At 48.5% G+C, this 17238-nt stretch overlaps 8 protein-coding genes across 8 annotated transcripts; 4 read left to right on the top strand and 4 right to left on the bottom strand.

Moving 5' to 3' along the window:
- Positions 1-126: 126 nt before the first annotated feature.
- LOC100093356 (histone H2B type 1-O) lies at positions 127-554 on the bottom strand. The gene has a single exon (XM_001514042.2). It carries the CDS (start codon positions 544-546, stop codon positions 166-168), a length of 381 nt encoding a protein of 126 aa, XP_001514092.1. The 5' UTR covers positions 547-554; the 3' UTR covers positions 127-165.
- Positions 555-811: 257 nt separating this feature from the next.
- LOC100093204 (histone H2A type 1-like) lies at positions 812-1287 on the top strand. Its single transcript, XM_001514006.5, has one exon. It carries the CDS (start codon positions 835-837, stop codon positions 1225-1227), a length of 393 nt encoding a protein of 130 aa, XP_001514056.1. The 5' UTR covers positions 812-834; the 3' UTR covers positions 1228-1287.
- Positions 1288-4987: 3700 nt separating this feature from the next.
- LOC114808004 (histone H4) lies at positions 4988-5379 on the top strand. The gene has a single exon (XM_029055183.2). The coding sequence runs from the start codon at positions 5020-5022 to the stop codon at positions 5329-5331; it is 312 nt and encodes a 103-aa protein (XP_028911016.1). The 5' UTR covers positions 4988-5019; the 3' UTR covers positions 5332-5379.
- An 844-nt stretch (positions 5380-6223) lies between these two features.
- LOC100093353 (histone H2B type 1-O) lies at positions 6224-6690 on the bottom strand. The gene has a single exon (XM_001513886.4). It carries the CDS (start codon positions 6660-6662, stop codon positions 6282-6284), a length of 381 nt encoding a protein of 126 aa, XP_001513936.1. The 5' UTR covers positions 6663-6690; the 3' UTR covers positions 6224-6281.
- Positions 6691-6963: 273 nt separating this feature from the next.
- LOC100093161 (histone H2A type 1-like) lies at positions 6964-7419 on the top strand. The gene has a single exon (XM_001511136.2). It carries the CDS (start codon positions 6988-6990, stop codon positions 7378-7380), a length of 393 nt encoding a protein of 130 aa, XP_001511186.1. The 5' UTR covers positions 6964-6987; the 3' UTR covers positions 7381-7419.
- Positions 7420-8986: 1567 nt separating this feature from the next.
- LOC100093195 (histone H1.4-like) lies at positions 8987-9807 on the bottom strand. The gene has a single exon (XM_001513912.5). The coding sequence runs from the start codon at positions 9752-9754 to the stop codon at positions 9083-9085; it is 672 nt and encodes a 223-aa protein (XP_001513962.1). The 5' UTR covers positions 9755-9807; the 3' UTR covers positions 8987-9082.
- Positions 9808-15721: 5914 nt separating this feature from the next.
- On the top strand, positions 15722-16097 carry LOC100093192 (histone H4). The gene has a single exon (XM_001513870.2). It carries the CDS (start codon positions 15753-15755, stop codon positions 16062-16064), a length of 312 nt encoding a protein of 103 aa, XP_001513920.1. The 5' UTR covers positions 15722-15752; the 3' UTR covers positions 16065-16097.
- A 513-nt stretch (positions 16098-16610) lies between these two features.
- LOC100093349 (histone H2B type 1-O) lies at positions 16611-17077 on the bottom strand. Its single transcript, XM_001513760.5, has one exon. The coding sequence runs from the start codon at positions 17043-17045 to the stop codon at positions 16665-16667; it is 381 nt and encodes a 126-aa protein (XP_001513810.1). The 5' UTR covers positions 17046-17077; the 3' UTR covers positions 16611-16664.
- Between the last annotated feature and the right edge of the window lie 161 nt (positions 17078-17238).

Raw genomic sequence — 17238 nt, 5'->3', positions numbered from 1 at the left:
CTAGCGTACGACGGAGATGACTGTTCTAAAGAGTCATACACGATGGTAGATACAAGCTAAAACACGGGGGCCAAAGGTAGTGATGCATTATAGCCCTTCCGAGAATACGTGGGTGGCTCTGAAAAGAGCCTTTGGGTTCAGAGTGCGAGAAGGCTTGCGATCGATTTACTTGGAGCTGGTGTATTTGGTGACGGCCTTGGTGCCCTCGGACACGGCGTGCTTGGCCAACTCCCCCGGCAGCAGCAGGCGCACGGCCGTCTGGATCTCCCGGGACGTGATGGTGGAGCGCTTGTTGTAGTGCGCCAGGCGGGAAGCCTCGCCGGCGATGCGCTCGAAGATGTCGTTGACGAACGAGTTCATGATGCCCATGGCCTTGGACGAGATGCCCGTGTCGGGGTGGACCTGCTTCAGCACCTTGTACACGTAGATGGAGTAGCTCTCCTTGCGGCTCCGCTTGCGCTTCTTCCCGTCCTTCTTCTGGGCTTTGGTCACCGCTTTCTTCGACCCCTTCTTGGGGGCGGGAGCGGATTTCGCGGGGTCAGGCATACTGAATTCGTGGCTCTTCAGTCAAGATTTGTACTTGTTGACGGACAGCTAACGATACTTATAGGGGGCATATGCAAAATAGGGTTTCCCTGTTCTCGATTTGATTGGAAAAAACACGGTGACTGTAATGCAAATAAGGGTTTTCTAAACCTCTCAATCCTATTGGCTTGTAGGGCAGAGACCATCCCGAACAACCAACTGGGGCTTCTCACTTAATCCTTGCGAAACGTATAAATATACTCCAGATCACCCCCATTTTACATAGGCATTAGTTTAGTGTCTTTAAGCATGTCGGGCCGTGGAAAGCAGGGAGGCAAGGTTCGGGCCAAGGCCAAGTCCCGCTCGTCCCGGGCCGGGCTGCAGTTCCCGGTGGGCCGCGTCCACCGGCTGCTGCGCAAGGGCAACTACGCGGAGCGGGTGGGGGCGGGCGCGCCCGTCTACCTGGCCGCCGTGCTCGAGTACCTGACGGCCGAGATCCTGGAGCTGGCGGGCAACGCGGCCCGCGACAACAAGAAGACCCGCATCATCCCGCGGCACCTGCAGCTGGCCATCCGCAACGACGAGGAGCTCAACAAGCTGCTGGGCAAGGTCACCATCGCCCAGGGCGGCGTCCTGCCCAACATCCAGGCCGTGCTGCTCCCCAAGAAGACCGAGAGCCACCACAAGGCCAAGGGCAAATAAGCCCCACGCGGAGTAGCCGAGAAACAATCTGAACCCAAAGGCTCTTTTCAGAGCCACCCACACTATCAGTTAAAAAGAGTTGAGCATTTTGAATCGACCCTCGTTGCCGAAGAGTGCCTCGCCACTGGAAATATTTCATTATTCGGGGGGCTCGTCAACTGGGAGAAGTTTGTAAAAAGGAGCGAAGGCAAGTCCTGCAAGTTTTGGTTACTAGTCTTCACTTTTTAACGATTGCTTTGTGTGTGACCTTGAGCAAGTCACTTAACGTCTGTTTCTAATTCCGCATCTGCAAAATGGGGATTTGATGCCTCTTCTCTCCCAGGTCTGAAATGTGAGCCCCATCGTGGGCAGGGACTGTCTCCTACTTGACTAATTGCTATCTCACCCACGGTTAGAATAGTGCTTGATACAGCAGAACGGGCCAAGGGAGTCACGAGGATCTGGATTCTAATCCCGGATCCACCGTGTACTTGCTGTGTAACCTTGGGCAAGTTACTTCACTTCTCTGTGCCTCCGTTCCCTCATCTTCAAAATGGGGCTTCAATACCTGTTCTCAATCCTAATTAGGCATTGATCCCCATATGAGACCTAATTATTTTGTATCTGCCTCTCCAAGTCCCCCTTTCCTCTTCTCCCACTGCCTTCTGCATCACCCTGACTTGCTCCCTCTGCTCTTCCCCCCTCCCAGCCCCACAGCCCTTATGTACATATCTGTAATTGTTTTTTATATTAATGCCTGTCTTCTCCCCTCTAGACTATAAGCTCATTGTGGGCAGGGAAAATATTTATTGTTGTATTCTCCCAAGAGTTCAATACAGTGCTCTGCTCCATAAGCGGTCAATAAATACGATTGAATGAATGAATACCCCAGTGCTTTGGACAGTGCTTGGCACATAGTAAATGCTCGGCTAACAATAATAGTAATGATGATAATATTTGTTAAGCCCCTATTTTGTGCCAAGCACTGTTGCTTTCATTCAATCCCCCTGTAGACTGCAAACTCATTGTGGGCAGGGAATGTCGCTGTTTATTGTTGTATTATACTTTCCTATGCCCTTAGTGCAATGTTCTGCACACAGTAAGCACTTTATAAATACGTTTGAATGAATGTGTGCAGCGTAGTGTTCTAAACACTAGGGTAGATGCAAGGTAATCGGGTTGGACGTAGTCCCTGCCCACATGATTAGAACCCATACCATCTGACTCCCAGGCCCGTGTTTTTTCCACTATGCCACACTGCTTCTCATTGTTCAAGTACTATGATGATGATGATGATGATATAGTAAGCGCTTGACAAGTAAGAAGCAGAGTGATGTAGTGAATAGCACATGGGTTTGGGAGTCAGGTCATGGGTTCTAATTCTGACTCTGTCGCTTCTCTGCTGTGTGACTTTGGGTAAGTCACTCAACTTCTCTGTGCCTCAGTTCCCTCATCTGTGAGACAAGGACTATTATATTGTATCTAACCCAGTGCTTTCAAACATGCTTGTCTCCCCTACCTTAAGAAACCCTCTGGCTCCTTCCAGTTATTGACCCATCTTCCTCCTACCTTTCCTCTCCAAACCCTTTGAGCGAATTGTCTCCGTCTATTTTCTGTGTTCCAATTCTCTCTTTGGCCCCCTCCAACCTGGTTTCTGCTGGCTACATTCCACAGAAACTGCACCCTCAAATAATCTTTCCGAATCCAACCGCCCTTACTCAATCCTAAAAAAATCCTCAACCACTCAGGTGCCTTCAACACTGTCGAACACCCCCTTCTCCTGGAAACATTATCCAAGTTTGGCTTCAACTTTCCTCTAGTGCTTCTCCTCCTAACTCTTAGGCTGCTCCTTTCTCAGTTTCCTTCGCAGCCTCCTCTGCTGACTCCCACCCTTTAACTGAGGCCTTCAAACCTCAGTTCTGGGTCCTTCTGTTCTCTCTCTACACCCACTCCTCTCTAGAGAACTCATTTGCCCCTCTAAGATGCCATCTCTGACCAAGCCCTCATTTCCTCCTCTCCTACTGCCTTCTGTACTGCCTTTGAGCTAGGATTTGCCACCTTTATTCACCCTTCCCTCTGTCCAATAGAACTTTTCTTATAGTATTTGTTAAGAGCTTGCTCTGTGCCAGATTCTGTAATAAAATCTCAGGGAAGATGCAAGATAAGCATAGACTTAATCCTCATTTTACAGAGAAGGGACTTAAATATCAGAGAAGTGAAGTGATGGGCAGGGATTGCCCCTATTTGTTGCTAAATTTTACTTCCCAAGTGCTAGTACAGTGCTCTGCAACACAGTAAGTGCTCAGTGAATATGATTAAATGAATGAATGAATTAGTGAAGTGGCAGAATGGGCATCAGAACCCAGGCCCTTCTGATAATGATGATGATAAATGGTATTTGTTAAGTGTTTACCATATGCCAAGCACTGTTCTCAGCGCTGGGGGCGATTACAAGATAATCAGGTTGTCCCACATGAGGCTCACAGTCTTCATCCCCATTTTACAGATGAGGTAACTGAGGCACAGAGAAATTAAGTGACTTGCCCAAAGTGACACAGCTGAAAAACTGGCAGAGCCTGGATTAGAACCCATGACCTCTGACTCCCAAGCCTGTGCTCTTTCCACTGAGCCACATTTCTGATTCCCAGGCCTGTGCTCTTTCTGCCAGGCCATCCTCCTTCTAGATATGTACTTAATGTTTGTCTCCCCCTCTAGACTGTTAATTCATTCTAGGCAGTGAAAGTGTATACAAACTCTGTACAAACTCAGTCTTAATCCCCATTTTACAGATGAGGTAGCTGAAGACCAGAGAAGAATAATAATAATAATATGAAAATAATAATGATAACTACAGCATTTGTTAAGTGCTTAGTATGTGCCAGACACTGTACTAAGTGGTGGGGTGGGAACAAGCAAATTGGGCAGGATGCAGTCCCTGTCCCACAATGAGCTCACGGTCTCAATCCCCAATTTACAGATGAGGAATCTGAGGTCCAGAGAAGTGAAGTGACTTGCCCGAGGTCACTAAGCAGACAAGTGGCAAAGCTGGGATAATAATAATTGTGATATTCAGTTACCTCATTTGTCAAATGAGGATGAAGACTGTGAGCCCCATGTGGGACCTGATCACCTTGTATCCGCCCCAGAGCTTAGAACAGTGTTTTGCACATAGTAAGCGCTTAACAAATGCCATCATTATTATTATATTTGTTAAGCGCTTACTATGTACCAGGCACTGTACTAAACAGTGGGGCGGACACAAGCAAATCCGGTTTGAATTATTCTTTGGTTCCACGGGAACCTGTTTCAATTCATTCCTCATTCTCATTCAATCAATCAATCAATCAGTAGTAATTATTGAGCGCTTACTATGTGCAGAGCACTGTACTAAGCGCTTGGAATGGACAAATCGGTAACAGATAGAGACAGTCCCTGCCCTTTGACGGGCTTACAGTCTAATCGGGGGAGACGGACAGACAAGAACAATAGCAATAAAATTCTCGTGTCCATTTTCGAAACGATCGATGAAATAAAAGTGTGAAACTATAGAAATAATGAAAAAATGAAAATGCCATCCTCCACAGTCTTCTCCCCCTTACCCCATTTTCTTTTTCCTCCCCCTCCTGCCTTTCACCATCAACCTCAGATCTTGAACTCAACCCTCCTCCACTGCGGGGGGAGGAGGCTGCAGCTGCATCAAGTTTCCCGCCTCTATCTAGGGGTTTCCAATCAGGTCGGGTCGGGAATAATATAAGGAAGAGGGGAAAAAAGCGGCAGCATCATTTGGTTGGGGACTTTTCCCATTTAGTCGCGATGTCAGGACGCGGCAAGGGGGGAAAGGGGCTGGGAAAAGGAGGTGCCAAGCGGCACAGAAAGGTTTTACGTGATAATATCCAGGGCATCACCAAGCCTGCTATCCGCCGTCTGGCTCGCCGTGGAGGCGTCAAGCGCATCTCCGGGCTGATCTACGAAGAGACCCGCGGGGTGCTCAAGGTATTCTTGGAAAATGTGATCCGGGACGCTGTCACCTATACGGAACACGCCAAGAGGAAGACCGTTACCGCTATGGACGTGGTCTACGCTCTCAAACGCCAGGGCCGTACCCTCTATGGCTTTGGCGGCTAGATTTGCTTTTCAATTGCCCGCAGTACCAAAGGCCCTTTTCAGGGCCGCCCACAATGTCATATAAAGAGCTGGAGCCTAAGATATACAAAATAGGTCAATAAGGCCTCTATGAAATTTCAAGGTGAAGGGTAGGGAGTGCTTTTCAGGGCTTGGTAAAGATAAGACAGTGCGCCTAGAAATCTCAGGTCTGAAGTTGATGTAACTGGAGTACCGCCTTCTTTTATCGGGGTGATCAAGTTATGACGCGTCAATGCAGTGACTGGGCTGAACGCTTGACAGAGTACAATAGAATTCGAAGCCCATAGTGAGTTTATGTATTCAGGCGGGAAGTCTTGGAGTGCTAGCATATGAATGTGGAAGCAATGGTCAAAGCACTGCATTTGTCCCCCTTTCCGCCCTTCCCCTCTGCCCTAGGCTTGCTTGACTACGAGTGGTATGCCTGATGACTTGATCCAAGCAAATCGGGTAGTCAAGAGGAAACTATTCCCTTGTAGTATCTACTTAGAACAAAGTCCAGGGCTCAATGGAAAACTGGCTTTCTACCCTAAAGTATCCTATTATATCCTTATGAATGCTGCACCAAGTTTGTATTGGTTGAAACTGAGCTGGCATGGAGTAACAGGAATCTCTGCCTCTCACCCACCTCTGCCTACTTGTGCCAAAAGAAGTGTCTGACATATGCTCTTTAATTAAATACAACACAATCTGTAAAAAGCTTTTCTCCCAGTTTTCTATATAACAAAAACTGTTAGGCGCTTCCTATCTTGCGAGCTCTACATATGTTAAGATGCTAAATGACTTTTGGTGACACAGCGAATAAGACATGTTAACTTCTTAAAATGGTTGGGATAAAAGATGGGAATAGCAGTGTATTATAGCTCTCTTGAGAAGATGTGGGTGGCTCTGAAAAGAGCCTTTGGGTTCGTTGAGAGAAAAGCCTCGCGGTCAGTCTACTTGGAGCTGGTGTACTTGGTGACGGCCTTGGTGCCCTCGGACACGGCGTGCTTGGCCAGCTCCCCGGGCAGCAGCAGGCGCACGGCCGTCTGGATCTCCCGGGACGTGATGGTGGAGCGCTTGTTGTAGTGCGCCAGGCGGGAAGCCTCGCCGGCGATGCGCTCGAAGATGTCGTTGACGAACGAGTTCATGATGCCCATGGCCTTGGACGAGATGCCCGTGTCGGGGTGGACCTGCTTCAGCACCTTGTACACGTAGATGGAGTAGCTCTCCTTGCGGCTCCGCTTGCGCTTCTTCCCGTCCTTCTTCTGGGCTTTGGTCACCGCCTTCTTCGAACCCTTCTTGGGGGCGGGAGCGGATTTCGCCGGGTCAGGCATTATAAGATTCAATCGCTCTCTCAAGCACCTAGGAAAATGCTAATTTCTGGTCGGCACACTGATACTTATGGGGGGCGTATGCAAATAAAGGCTCGAAATCTGCTAGCCTGTAATTGGATGGAATTTAAAGTTTCGTCATGAACTGAGAGATAATATGCAAATATTAGGATTCTAATTCAGCTCTCCTATTGGTCTATGTAGTGATATTTCTAGACCAATTAGAGTATTTCACTTTGACTCCTGCGTTGTCTATAAAAACGGTGAACTAATAGCACCCCTTTCTCATTTCTGTTTTAGCTTCGATTGTTAGTGCTTTTGTACTACTATGTCTGGCCGTGGAAAGCAGGGTGGAAAGGCTCGGGCCAAGGCCAAGTCCCGCTCGTCCCGGGCGGGGCTGCAGTTCCCGGTGGGCCGCGTCCACCGGCTGCTCCGCAAGGGCAACTACGCGGAGCGGGTGGGGGCGGGCGCGCCCGTCTACCTGGCCGCCGTGCTCGAGTACCTGACGGCCGAGATCCTGGAGCTGGCGGGCAACGCGGCCCGCGACAACAAGAAGACCCGCATCATCCCGCGGCACCTGCAGCTGGCCATCCGCAACGACGAGGAGCTCAACAAGCTGCTGGGCAAGGTCACCATCGCCCAGGGCGGCGTCCTGCCCAACATCCAGGCCGTGCTGCTCCCCAAGAAGACCGAGAGCCACCACAAGGTTAAAGGCAAATAAACTCCACTCGCAGTGGCAGAGAGAAACAGTTTGAACCCAAAGGCTCTTTTCAGAGCCACCCACACTTTCAGAAAAAGAACTGAATGCTCGCTATTACTCCTAAAGCAGCTCGATAGTTCCTTGTCCCTAGTGTGCCAGATAACTACAGTTGTCACGTTCTTATGAAAACATTTTACTTAGAACAGATTTTTCCCATAAAGAAGTCAACCCAGACCTGTAGCTGGCAGTTAACATCCTTAATGTTTACCCATAGAATCAATTAGCTAGAAACAATATAAGATTTTAATCTACAATCATTTTCGAGATGAACTTGTTTACATCAACTAAGATGATCTAGAAGATTATTTCCGAGGAACGAGCATTGTTACATACCTATGGTTCACTTTATTCGTGTTTGTTGCTATGTGCACGGGAAGGAGATTGTAATGATTTTCCCCCTAGCCAAGGAACAGGGAAATCTGGACTGTATACAATGGGACAATAACCCGCTGCTATCCACTCTAGGCAAAGCGCGGGTTTTTCCAAATAAGGCAAACGAAGACGCGCCTACTACCGCCACTCTGAGAAAGTAGCCCCTCTGGAGTAGCATTTTCTATGTTGGGGATTGTGCGCAGATCTAAACAGAATACGAAGAGAATAGAGGAGGCGGGGAATACATTACCCAATCACGAAAAAGTGCGGGATTTTCAAATATCTCTCCATCCAATCGAGGAAGACATCTGTCTTTATAAAGAGGGAAAAGGCTGTTGCTGCTTACTGTTCTTACCGTCAACTAGTTGGAAGATATGGCCCGGACTAAGCAGACGGCCCGCAAGTCCACCGGGGGCAAGGCGCCCCGCAAGCAGCTGGCCACCAAGGCGGCCCGCAAGAGCGCCCCGGCCACCGGCGGCGTGAAGAAGCCTCACCGCTACCGGCCCGGCACCGTGGCCCTGCGGGAGATCCGCCGCTACCAGAAGTCCACCGAGCTGCTGATCCGCAAGCTGCCCTTCCAGCGGCTGGTGCGGGAGATCGCCCAGGACTTCAAGACGGACCTGCGCTTCCAGAGCTCGGCCGTCATGGCCCTGCAGGAGGCCAGCGAGGCCTACCTGGTGGGGCTCTTCGAGGACACCAACCTGTGCGCCATCCACGCCAAGCGCGTCACCATCATGCCCAAGGACATCCAGCTGGCCCGCCGCATCCGCGGGGAGAGGGCTTAAGTGTTCCCGAATAAGCATTCTTTTGATTATACCACCCAAAGGCTCTTTTAAGAGCCACCCACACAGTCTTTAAAGAGTTGTATCACTGCACCCTCAAACGTGGTGTTTGTTCAGCCCCGATTTGTCTCTTGCCGAATTGTACTTTTCAAGGGATTAGTACAGGACTCACCTAGTAAGCGCTCAAATATGAATGAATAAGCTGGGATTAGAACTCGGGTCCGGGTTGCTTTCTTACCACCCGTGTCTGAGTTTTCTCTATGGAACAGCTTCACCCCCTTTCCACTAAGCCCTCCTTTTCTTGATGTGATGTGTCTCCTCATAAGAGCTCACTGACTGACAAAATACACCCCCCTTCAGGACAGGTAACCCAAATCAGGACAGTGAGATAAACAGCCAAGTACACCTTTTACCCGGTTCATAAACCAATGTATTTAGCTCTTTCTCTGAGATCTGTGGGTGGCTCTGAAAAGAGCCGTTTGGGTGTAGAACATAGGAGTAGTCACTTCCTACTTCTTCTTAGACGCCGCCGCCTTTTTGGGTTTGGCCGCCTTGGGCTTCGCAGCCTTAGGTTTGGCCGCTTTGGGCTTCACAGGCTTCGGCTTGGCCGGACTCTTGGCTGCTTTCTTGGGCTTAGCCGCTTTGGCCTTTTTCGGACTCTTGGCCGCCTTCTTGGCCCCCGCCGCCGCTGCAGGTTTCTTGGCTTTCTTCGGGGTCTTTTTCACGCTCTTTTTGGCCCCGGAAGCCGCAGGCTTCTTGGGCTTCTTGGCGGCGCCGGCCGATTTCTTGGGCTTAGCCGCGGCCGCCGGTTTCTTGGCTTTGGGCTTGGCCTTGCCCTCGGAGCCGGCCGCCTTCTTGTTGATCTTGAAAGAGCCCGAGGCGCCGGTGCCTTTGGTCTGCACCAAGGTGCCTTTGGCGACCAGGCTCTTGAGCCCCAGCTTGATGCGGCTGTTGTTCTTCTCCACGTCGTAGCCGGCGGCGGCCAGCGCCTTCTTCAGCGCGGCCAGGGACACCCCGTTGCGCTCCTTGGACGCCGCCACCGCCTTGGTGATCAGCTCCGACACCGAGGGACCCGCGGCCTTGCGTTTGGCTCCGCCCGCGGGCTTCTTCGGCTTCTTCTTGGTGGGCGTCTTCTCCGCGGGGGCCGGGGCTGCGGGCGCAACGGGAGCCGTTTCGGACATCTCGAGAAAGTCCGGTCCTACGAGAAGGGGACAAAAAGGCAAAATAGAAAGTGACAGGAGCTGATGTGGCCCTCCCCTCGGCGCTCAGTCTATTTATAGGGCGGAGCTGCGCTGTGATTGGTGCGCTGTCCAGCCCGCATCGCAACCACTGAGGACTCTGCGCTCAGCTCCCGAGTTGTGTTTGTTAAGCATCAAAAAAAGTCAAAAATATCAATATTGGACGAATAAATCCATCCGCTTTCTCTCTCGGACTCTATAGCGAACTCTCAGGTTCCCCCCAGGCTTCTTGGGATTTTGAAAACCTGGCGTTTTATGCCGTAAATCTGCAAGGATCCGTGCAGTTCGGGACAAAATTCAGTCGAGAGAAACAAAACTTTCCGTTTTCCTTATAAATTCCCAATTAATTTTAAAACCTGCCGTTGCCGAACCCCTTGGGGTCGATTGCCTAGGTTGTTAGCTTCCTGCGAGTCCAGAAAGCTAGCTGTTACCCCCGAGATTTTGGGTACAAACTCGAGTCTTCGTTGGGGAAGTAACACAGGCTCTTCTGTAGCTGGGCCATTGTATTTGAACGCTCCCTTTGGCTTAAACTCCTTTAGTTTAGGGAAATTGGGGTGATTAGGGGTTTGACTTTTGACTTGGTCCCTGGGCAGGTATGCCAGACTGTTTCCCTGGGGCTGGAGCTCATAAAATGGCCAATTTCGAGGAGTTAGAGGATTTCTTCCGACCAAGGGTTGGTGGAGGAAGGCTCTCTCACTTCTTACAATATAGGGAATCTGTTTAGTAATAAGGGGAAAGTGTCTGGATTGAGACGGGACATATTAACCTTTTCTGATGGGCTAAAGGAAACCACAGTAATTTATGTATCTGGGCATTTCCAGTCAGTGTCCACGGGAATTCCAGGGGAATTTTGTGTTTTGCATCATCCTTGCGCTTAGATTTGTTCCCCTTTATTTACCCCTCCCTCAACTCCACGGCATTTATGTACATGCCCGTAATTTATTTATTTAAATTAATGTCTGTCTCCTAGACTGTAAACTCGTTGTTGGAAGTCGGTCAGTCAATAGTATTTATTGAGTGATTAATTTGTGCAGGGCTGTGTACTAGCGGATGGGAGAGGGCGATATAATAGATGCATTCCCCAACCACAACAAGTTTACAGTCCGGAGGAACTACAGGTAGGGAATGTGTCTACCAACCCTGCTTGTATGGATATATTGTAGACTACCAAGCACTTAGAACAGTGCTCTGCACAAAGTAAGGGTTCAATAAATACGATTGATTGATTGATGTTGGCTTCACAACAGATGAGAAGATGCAGCCACTGGGCTTCTGCAATTAAGTGACTGAACTTAACAGGATAACGTGGCGGGAAGTGGGTGAGAAAGGATTCTAGGAGAGTTCGGGAGAATCAACAATAACAATTAACTTGAGGTACAAATCTGAGTTGAACGCAAGTAAATGTCGAACCCTAATTTCCTGCCAATTGGACATCCATCCTAATGGATCGTAATCTATCCAGATCCCTATCAATTTACTGATAAATTCAGGAGATTTAAGAGTGAATGGGCCATGCTGCCTCATTCCCCTACCTCTTCTTGCTTTTCTTACTGCTTCCACATCCCCCTGCCCTCCAGCTATTCACTCTCTAATCTCTCCTTCTCTCTCTCATTCATTCATTCAATCGTATTTATTGAGCTCTTACTGTGTGCCCAGCACTGTACTAAGTGCTTGGAAAGTACAATTCGGCAACAGGGACAATCCCTAACCTTCAGCGAGCTCACAGTCTAGAAGCGGGGACATGGACAACAAAACAAAACAAATAGATGAGCCTCAATAGCGTCAATATAAATAAATAGAATTATAAATATGCACACAACATTAATAGAATTATTCGAAAGATGAATATGTACTTATACACACAAGTGCTGTGTGTCAGGGAGGGGGTAGAGCCGAGGGAGGGAGTAAAGGCGATGGGGAAGGGAAGAGGAGAAGAGGAAAAGAGGGGCTTAGTCAGGGAAGGTCTCCTGGAGGAGGTGAGCTTTTAGTAGGGCTTTGAATGGGGAAAGTGAGCTAGTTTGGTGGATGTGATGAGGGAGGGCTCTCTCTCTCTCTCTCACACACACCCATCAACTCTCACTGAACAGAACGACCAGTATTGTACTGTACTTTTCAACGATGAATTCTGACCCATATGATAATTTGGGTATCAGACGCTGGAAAGAGCAGGGGCCTCAGAAGCAGCATGACCTTGTGGGTAGAGAATCTACCAGGGAGTCTGCAGGACCTAGCTTCTAATGCCAGCTCCGCCGTTAGTCAGATGGGTGACCTTGGGAAAGTCACTTCACTTCTCTGTGCCTCAGTTACCTCATCTGTCAAATGGGATTTAAAGCCGTGAGCCCCACGTGGGACAACCTGATCACCTTGTATCCCCCAGCGGTTAGAGCAGTGCTTTGCACATAGTAAGCACTTAACAAATATGACAATTTATTTTTTTAAATTTCTTTTGTATCTACCCCGGCGCTTAGTACACTGCTTGGCACATAGTAAGCAATAACAAGTACCATAATAATAATAATAATAATAGTTAGGAAAGTTCTTTGACTTCCAGCCAAGAGCATTCTCCAAGACCCCTGTTGGCTTTAAAATGAAACCCTCCAGGTCAACTCGCTTCATTTGGGGCTCCGTATATTTAGGCTTGGAAGGGAGTTAGCTGGATCTCTCTCAGTGATACTAACTAAGAGCTTACTCTGTGTAGAGCACTGTACTTAGCATTTATCATGAATCAATCTGTGCAGAGCACTGTGCTAAACCCTTGGGGTAATGCTGCATAATTAGTGGACATAATCCCTGCCCTCAGTGAATTCCCGGTTTAGCAGGGTAGCCTAATTATTTTACGCTATCTGTTATTACAGATAAGAGGAAGATGGAAAAGAGGTAAGTATATGAGCTGGTGAGTTCATTTTGGGCAGAAATGTCTGTTATCATATATATATATATAGGTATTTGTTAAGTGCTTACTATGTGCAGAGCACTGTTCTAAGCGCTGGGGTAGATACAGGGTAATCAGGTTCTCCCACGTGGGGCTCACAGTCTTCATCCCCATTTTACAGATGAGGTCACTGAGGCACAGAAAAGTTAAGTGACTTGTCCACAGTCACATAGCTGACAAATGGCAGAGTCGGGATTCGAACCCGTGACCTCTGACTCCCAATCCCGGGCTCTTTTCACTGAGCCACGCTGCTTCCCATATTGTACTCTACCAAGCACTTAGCACAGTGCTTTGTACAGTATAAGTGCTCAATTAATGCAAATGAATGATTGAATGGTACTGAAGTAAAGAAGTTTATAAAATCCACACAAAAATGCTCTCTCATTGGTTTCTCCCTCTGTCAGCCTCTCTTCTTCTACCTTTCTCACCTTCAAATGGAGTCATGAGGCAACTCAGCATAACTGTAACTTCTCTGGGCCTCAGTTACCTCATCTATAATATAGAAATGATAGCTGCTTCTTCCTATACCACAGGGATCTTACGAGGACTGCAAGGTCACTGTGGGCAGGGAACGTGTCAACCAACTCTGTTAAAGATTTATATTGTACTTTCCCAAGAGCTTTTTACAGTGCTTTGCAGATACGAAGCCCTCAGTAAATACAATTGATTGACTGATTGATTAAATGAGACCATGGATATGACAGGGTCTGGGAAAAATAAAAGTGTTCGACAAATAGGAAGCGTGGCTCAGTGGAAAGAGCATGGGCTTGTGAGCTAAAAGTCATGGGTTCGAATCCCGGCCCTGCCGCTTGTCAGCTGTATGGCTGTGGGCAAGTCACTTCACTTCTCTGAGCCTCAGTTCCCTCATCTGTAAAATGGGGATTAAGATTGTGAGCCTCATGTGGGACAACCTGATTACCCTGTATCTACCCCAGACCTTAGAACAGTGCTCTGCACATAGTAAGCACTTAACAAATACCAACATTGTTATTATTATTATTAATCATTATTAGGCCTGGTGTATCAGAGGACCTGGGTTCTATTCCTAGCTCTGCCACTTCCCTACTGGGTAACCTTGGACAAGTCACATCTATACATTCTCCCTTCTACCTGGGGAGTGAGTGAGATAGGGGCTCTGCACAAGCTGATTATCTTTTATCTACCCCAGCACTCTGTAACCTGCTTGGCATATAGAAAGTGCTAACAAAGCACAATTATGATCATTTTTATTATTGAGAGAGGCCATAATTACCAACACCATTGCCCAGTTTTCCATAATTTTACCCCCAGATCTCAAACCCTCACCAGACTCCCAATTTCCAAGCAACTCTAGCCTGTCATTTTTTTCCCTCAGCCCCACAGTTTAGAGCTGAGTTATCCCTAAATCAGGGAAATCAAAGAGAGATGGTACTGTGCTTTAAAGGTGTTGAACCCCATGTGGGAAATGGACTATGTTCAACCTATCTGGATCTCCCCTAGTGCTTTGAAATGTCATATAATAAGTACTTAACTTACTATAAGAAAAAAACATAAAAAAATGGAAATCTGGCTACACTGGTTGCAGCAGGGAGAGGGGAGAGGAAGGGGGGCAAGATTTGGGACTGATAGAAGTTATAAGGGCAAGATAGAGCAACAAATGAGAAAGGATGGGTTGAGGACAAGGCAGAGTTGAGAGCAGGGCGCTACTAATATTAATTATGGTATTTATCCAGCACTTACTCTGTGTCAGGCACTGTACTAAGCCAGGCACTAAGCCCGGCACTATATTGGCTTCCTTTGCTCTCAAAACATACAGGGCCCTAAGCACCAGACTGTGAGGACAAGTAGATGGTTCCCTGCCAAAGAAATACCTTCCTATTTTGTTTTTTATGTCATGCGTTAAGCGCTTAGTATATGCCAGGCATACAAGTTAAGCAGTTTGGACACAGTCCCTGCCCCACCTGGGCCTCACAGCTTTAATCCCCATTTAGGTAATTTAGGCACAGAGAACAGAAGTAATTTGCCCAAGGTCACACAAACAACAGAGAAGTGATGGATCTGAGATCGAAACCCAGGTCATCTGACCCCTAATCCTGGACTCTTTCCACTAAACCACACTAGTGCTGTTTTCTGAGTCAAACTCTCCGTCACACACATCCGGTAAAGTCCGATGCTGTTTTCTGACTGTCAGGAAAAGTCCAGGTCTGTGCTTCACCGGATGAAATTATTGTTTCCCCCCTGGTGATTTTCAAATTCATTCTCCGCCACCTGTCAGCTGTGTGACCTTGAGCAACTCACTTTACTCCTCGGTGCCTCAGTTACCTCATCTGTAAAGTAGGGATTAAGACTGTGAGGCTCACGTGGGACAACCTGATTACTCTGTATCTGCCCCAGCGCTTACAACAGTGTTCGGCACATAGTGAGAGCCTAACAAATACCAACATTATTCTTCTTCAGATGGCCGTTCTTAGATGACTGTCCTTTTGACGCTATTGATGTCTACCTGTTCTTTGTTGTCTGTCTCCCCCTTCTAGACTGTGAGGCCGTTGTTGGGCAGGGATTGTCTCTGTTGCCGAATTCATTCATTCATTCAATAGTATTTATTGAGCGCTTACTATGTGCAGAGCACTGTACTAAGCGCTTGGAATGTACAAATCGGTAACAGATAGAGACAGTCCCTGCCCTTTGACGGGCCTACGGTCTAATCGGGGGAGACAGTCTAATCGGGGGAGTCTAATTGTACTTTCCAAGTGCTTAATACAGTCTCTGAACACAGTAAGCGCTCAATAAATACGAATGCAGGAATGAATGAATAAATAAAACGGATGAGCAAAGCCCAACGGGGGGAAAGGGGGCGGGTCACCTTTTCTGTTTACCGAGAGTCAATAAGGGGGAGGATCCACCCCGTCTGGCTTTCCCGCCTTCTCTTCAAGGTTTCAATCACGTCGGAACCATGGTTATAAAAGATTTAGTCGCAAGCCTGTTTAGGTTACTTTTCTGAGGGTTTTGTGGTCTTCTACTTCTGCTGCCATGTCTGGACGGGGAAAAGGCGGAAAGGGACTTGGAAAAGGGGGTGCTAAGCGGCATCGGAAAGTACTGCGGGATAACATCCAGGGCATCACCAAGCCCGCTATCCGCCGTTTAGCCCGTCGTGGAGGAGTCAAGCGTATTTCGGGGCTGATCTACGAGGAGACCCGCGGGGTGCTCAAGGTTTTCCTGGAGAACGTGATCCGCGACGCCGTCACCTACACGGAGCACGCCAAGAGGAAGACCGTCACCGCCATGGACGTGGTCTATGCGCTCAAGAGACAAGGACGCACGCTTTACGGCTTTGGAGGCTAAACTTTCCTTCCTATTCAACAATTCCAAAGGCCCTTCTCAGGGCCACCCACTTTCTCACTCAAAAGAGTTATTCGCTTAGTCTAAGTGCGTATTTTCTAAAGGGGGCTAGAGTTGGCCCTCACTTCGTAGTTATGAGTTCAGTTGTATTGAGCGCTTACGGTGTGCAGGACCCTGCACTAAGGCTTTAGGGAAGTGTAATACAGTAAGGAGTCAATTTCTGCCCACATGAGCTCCCAGTCTAGAGGGGAATACCGTAGAGAATGTTGGTTATTAACACTATTAGGTCCCCTTTGCCAGTGAGCGTCTCAGCACCGGTCATCAGAAAATCAGTTTCATGTAAGATCCCAATGTTTCTTGCATAAGTCTTCCACGTCCTCCGACTCCCATTTCCCTCGATCCCGTTCCCCTCCGGTTAAGACTACTCTTATTGATATCAACCTATATCCAACTCGAACGTTTATTAGAAATAAATGATCACCCTCACAGGATGCAGAGAAGAAAATAACGATTGAGCTCAGGTAGCACAGTTCTTTCGGAGAAAATGTGGGTGGCTCTGAAAAGAGCCTTTGGTTTCAGGGTGCGAGAAGGCTCGCGATCGATTTACTTGGAGCTGGTGTACTTGGTGACGGCCTTGGTGCCCTCGGACACGGCGTGCTTGGCCAGCTCCCCGGGCAGCAGCAGGCGCACGGCCGTCTGGATCTCCCGGGACGTGATGGTGGAGCGCTTGTTGTAGTGCGCCAGGCGGGAAGCCTCGCCGGCGATGCGCTCGAAGATGTCGTTGACGAACGAGTTCATGATGCCCATGGCCTTGGACGAGATGCCCGTGTCGGGGTGGACCTGCTTCAGCACCTTGTACACGTAGATGGAGTAGCTCTCCTTGCGGCTCCGCTTGCGCTTCTTCCCGTCCTTCTTCTGCGCTTTGGTCACCGCCTTCTTCGACCCCTTTTTGGGGGCTGGGGCGGACTTGGCGGGGTCAGGCATTTTAGGGAATATCTACCGATGGTGTCCTCAAAAAGAATACCACTCATTTGGTCTCTCCACCCGTACTTATAGGAGAGGAATGCAAATACGGTTTTCACCACTGTTCCATTTGATAGGTCCTAAAACATGCAAATATAGGGATTCAAATTCCCAGTTTCCATTGGACAAGTCATAGGGGCGGATGGACCAATCA

This window comes from Ornithorhynchus anatinus, chromosome X5 (assembly GCF_004115215.2).
Source record: "Ornithorhynchus anatinus isolate Pmale09 chromosome X5, mOrnAna1.pri.v4, whole genome shotgun sequence".
Lineage (NCBI taxonomy): Eukaryota > Metazoa > Chordata > Mammalia > Monotremata > Ornithorhynchidae > Ornithorhynchus > Ornithorhynchus anatinus.
This window is presented reverse-complemented; position numbering and strand designations above follow the sequence as displayed.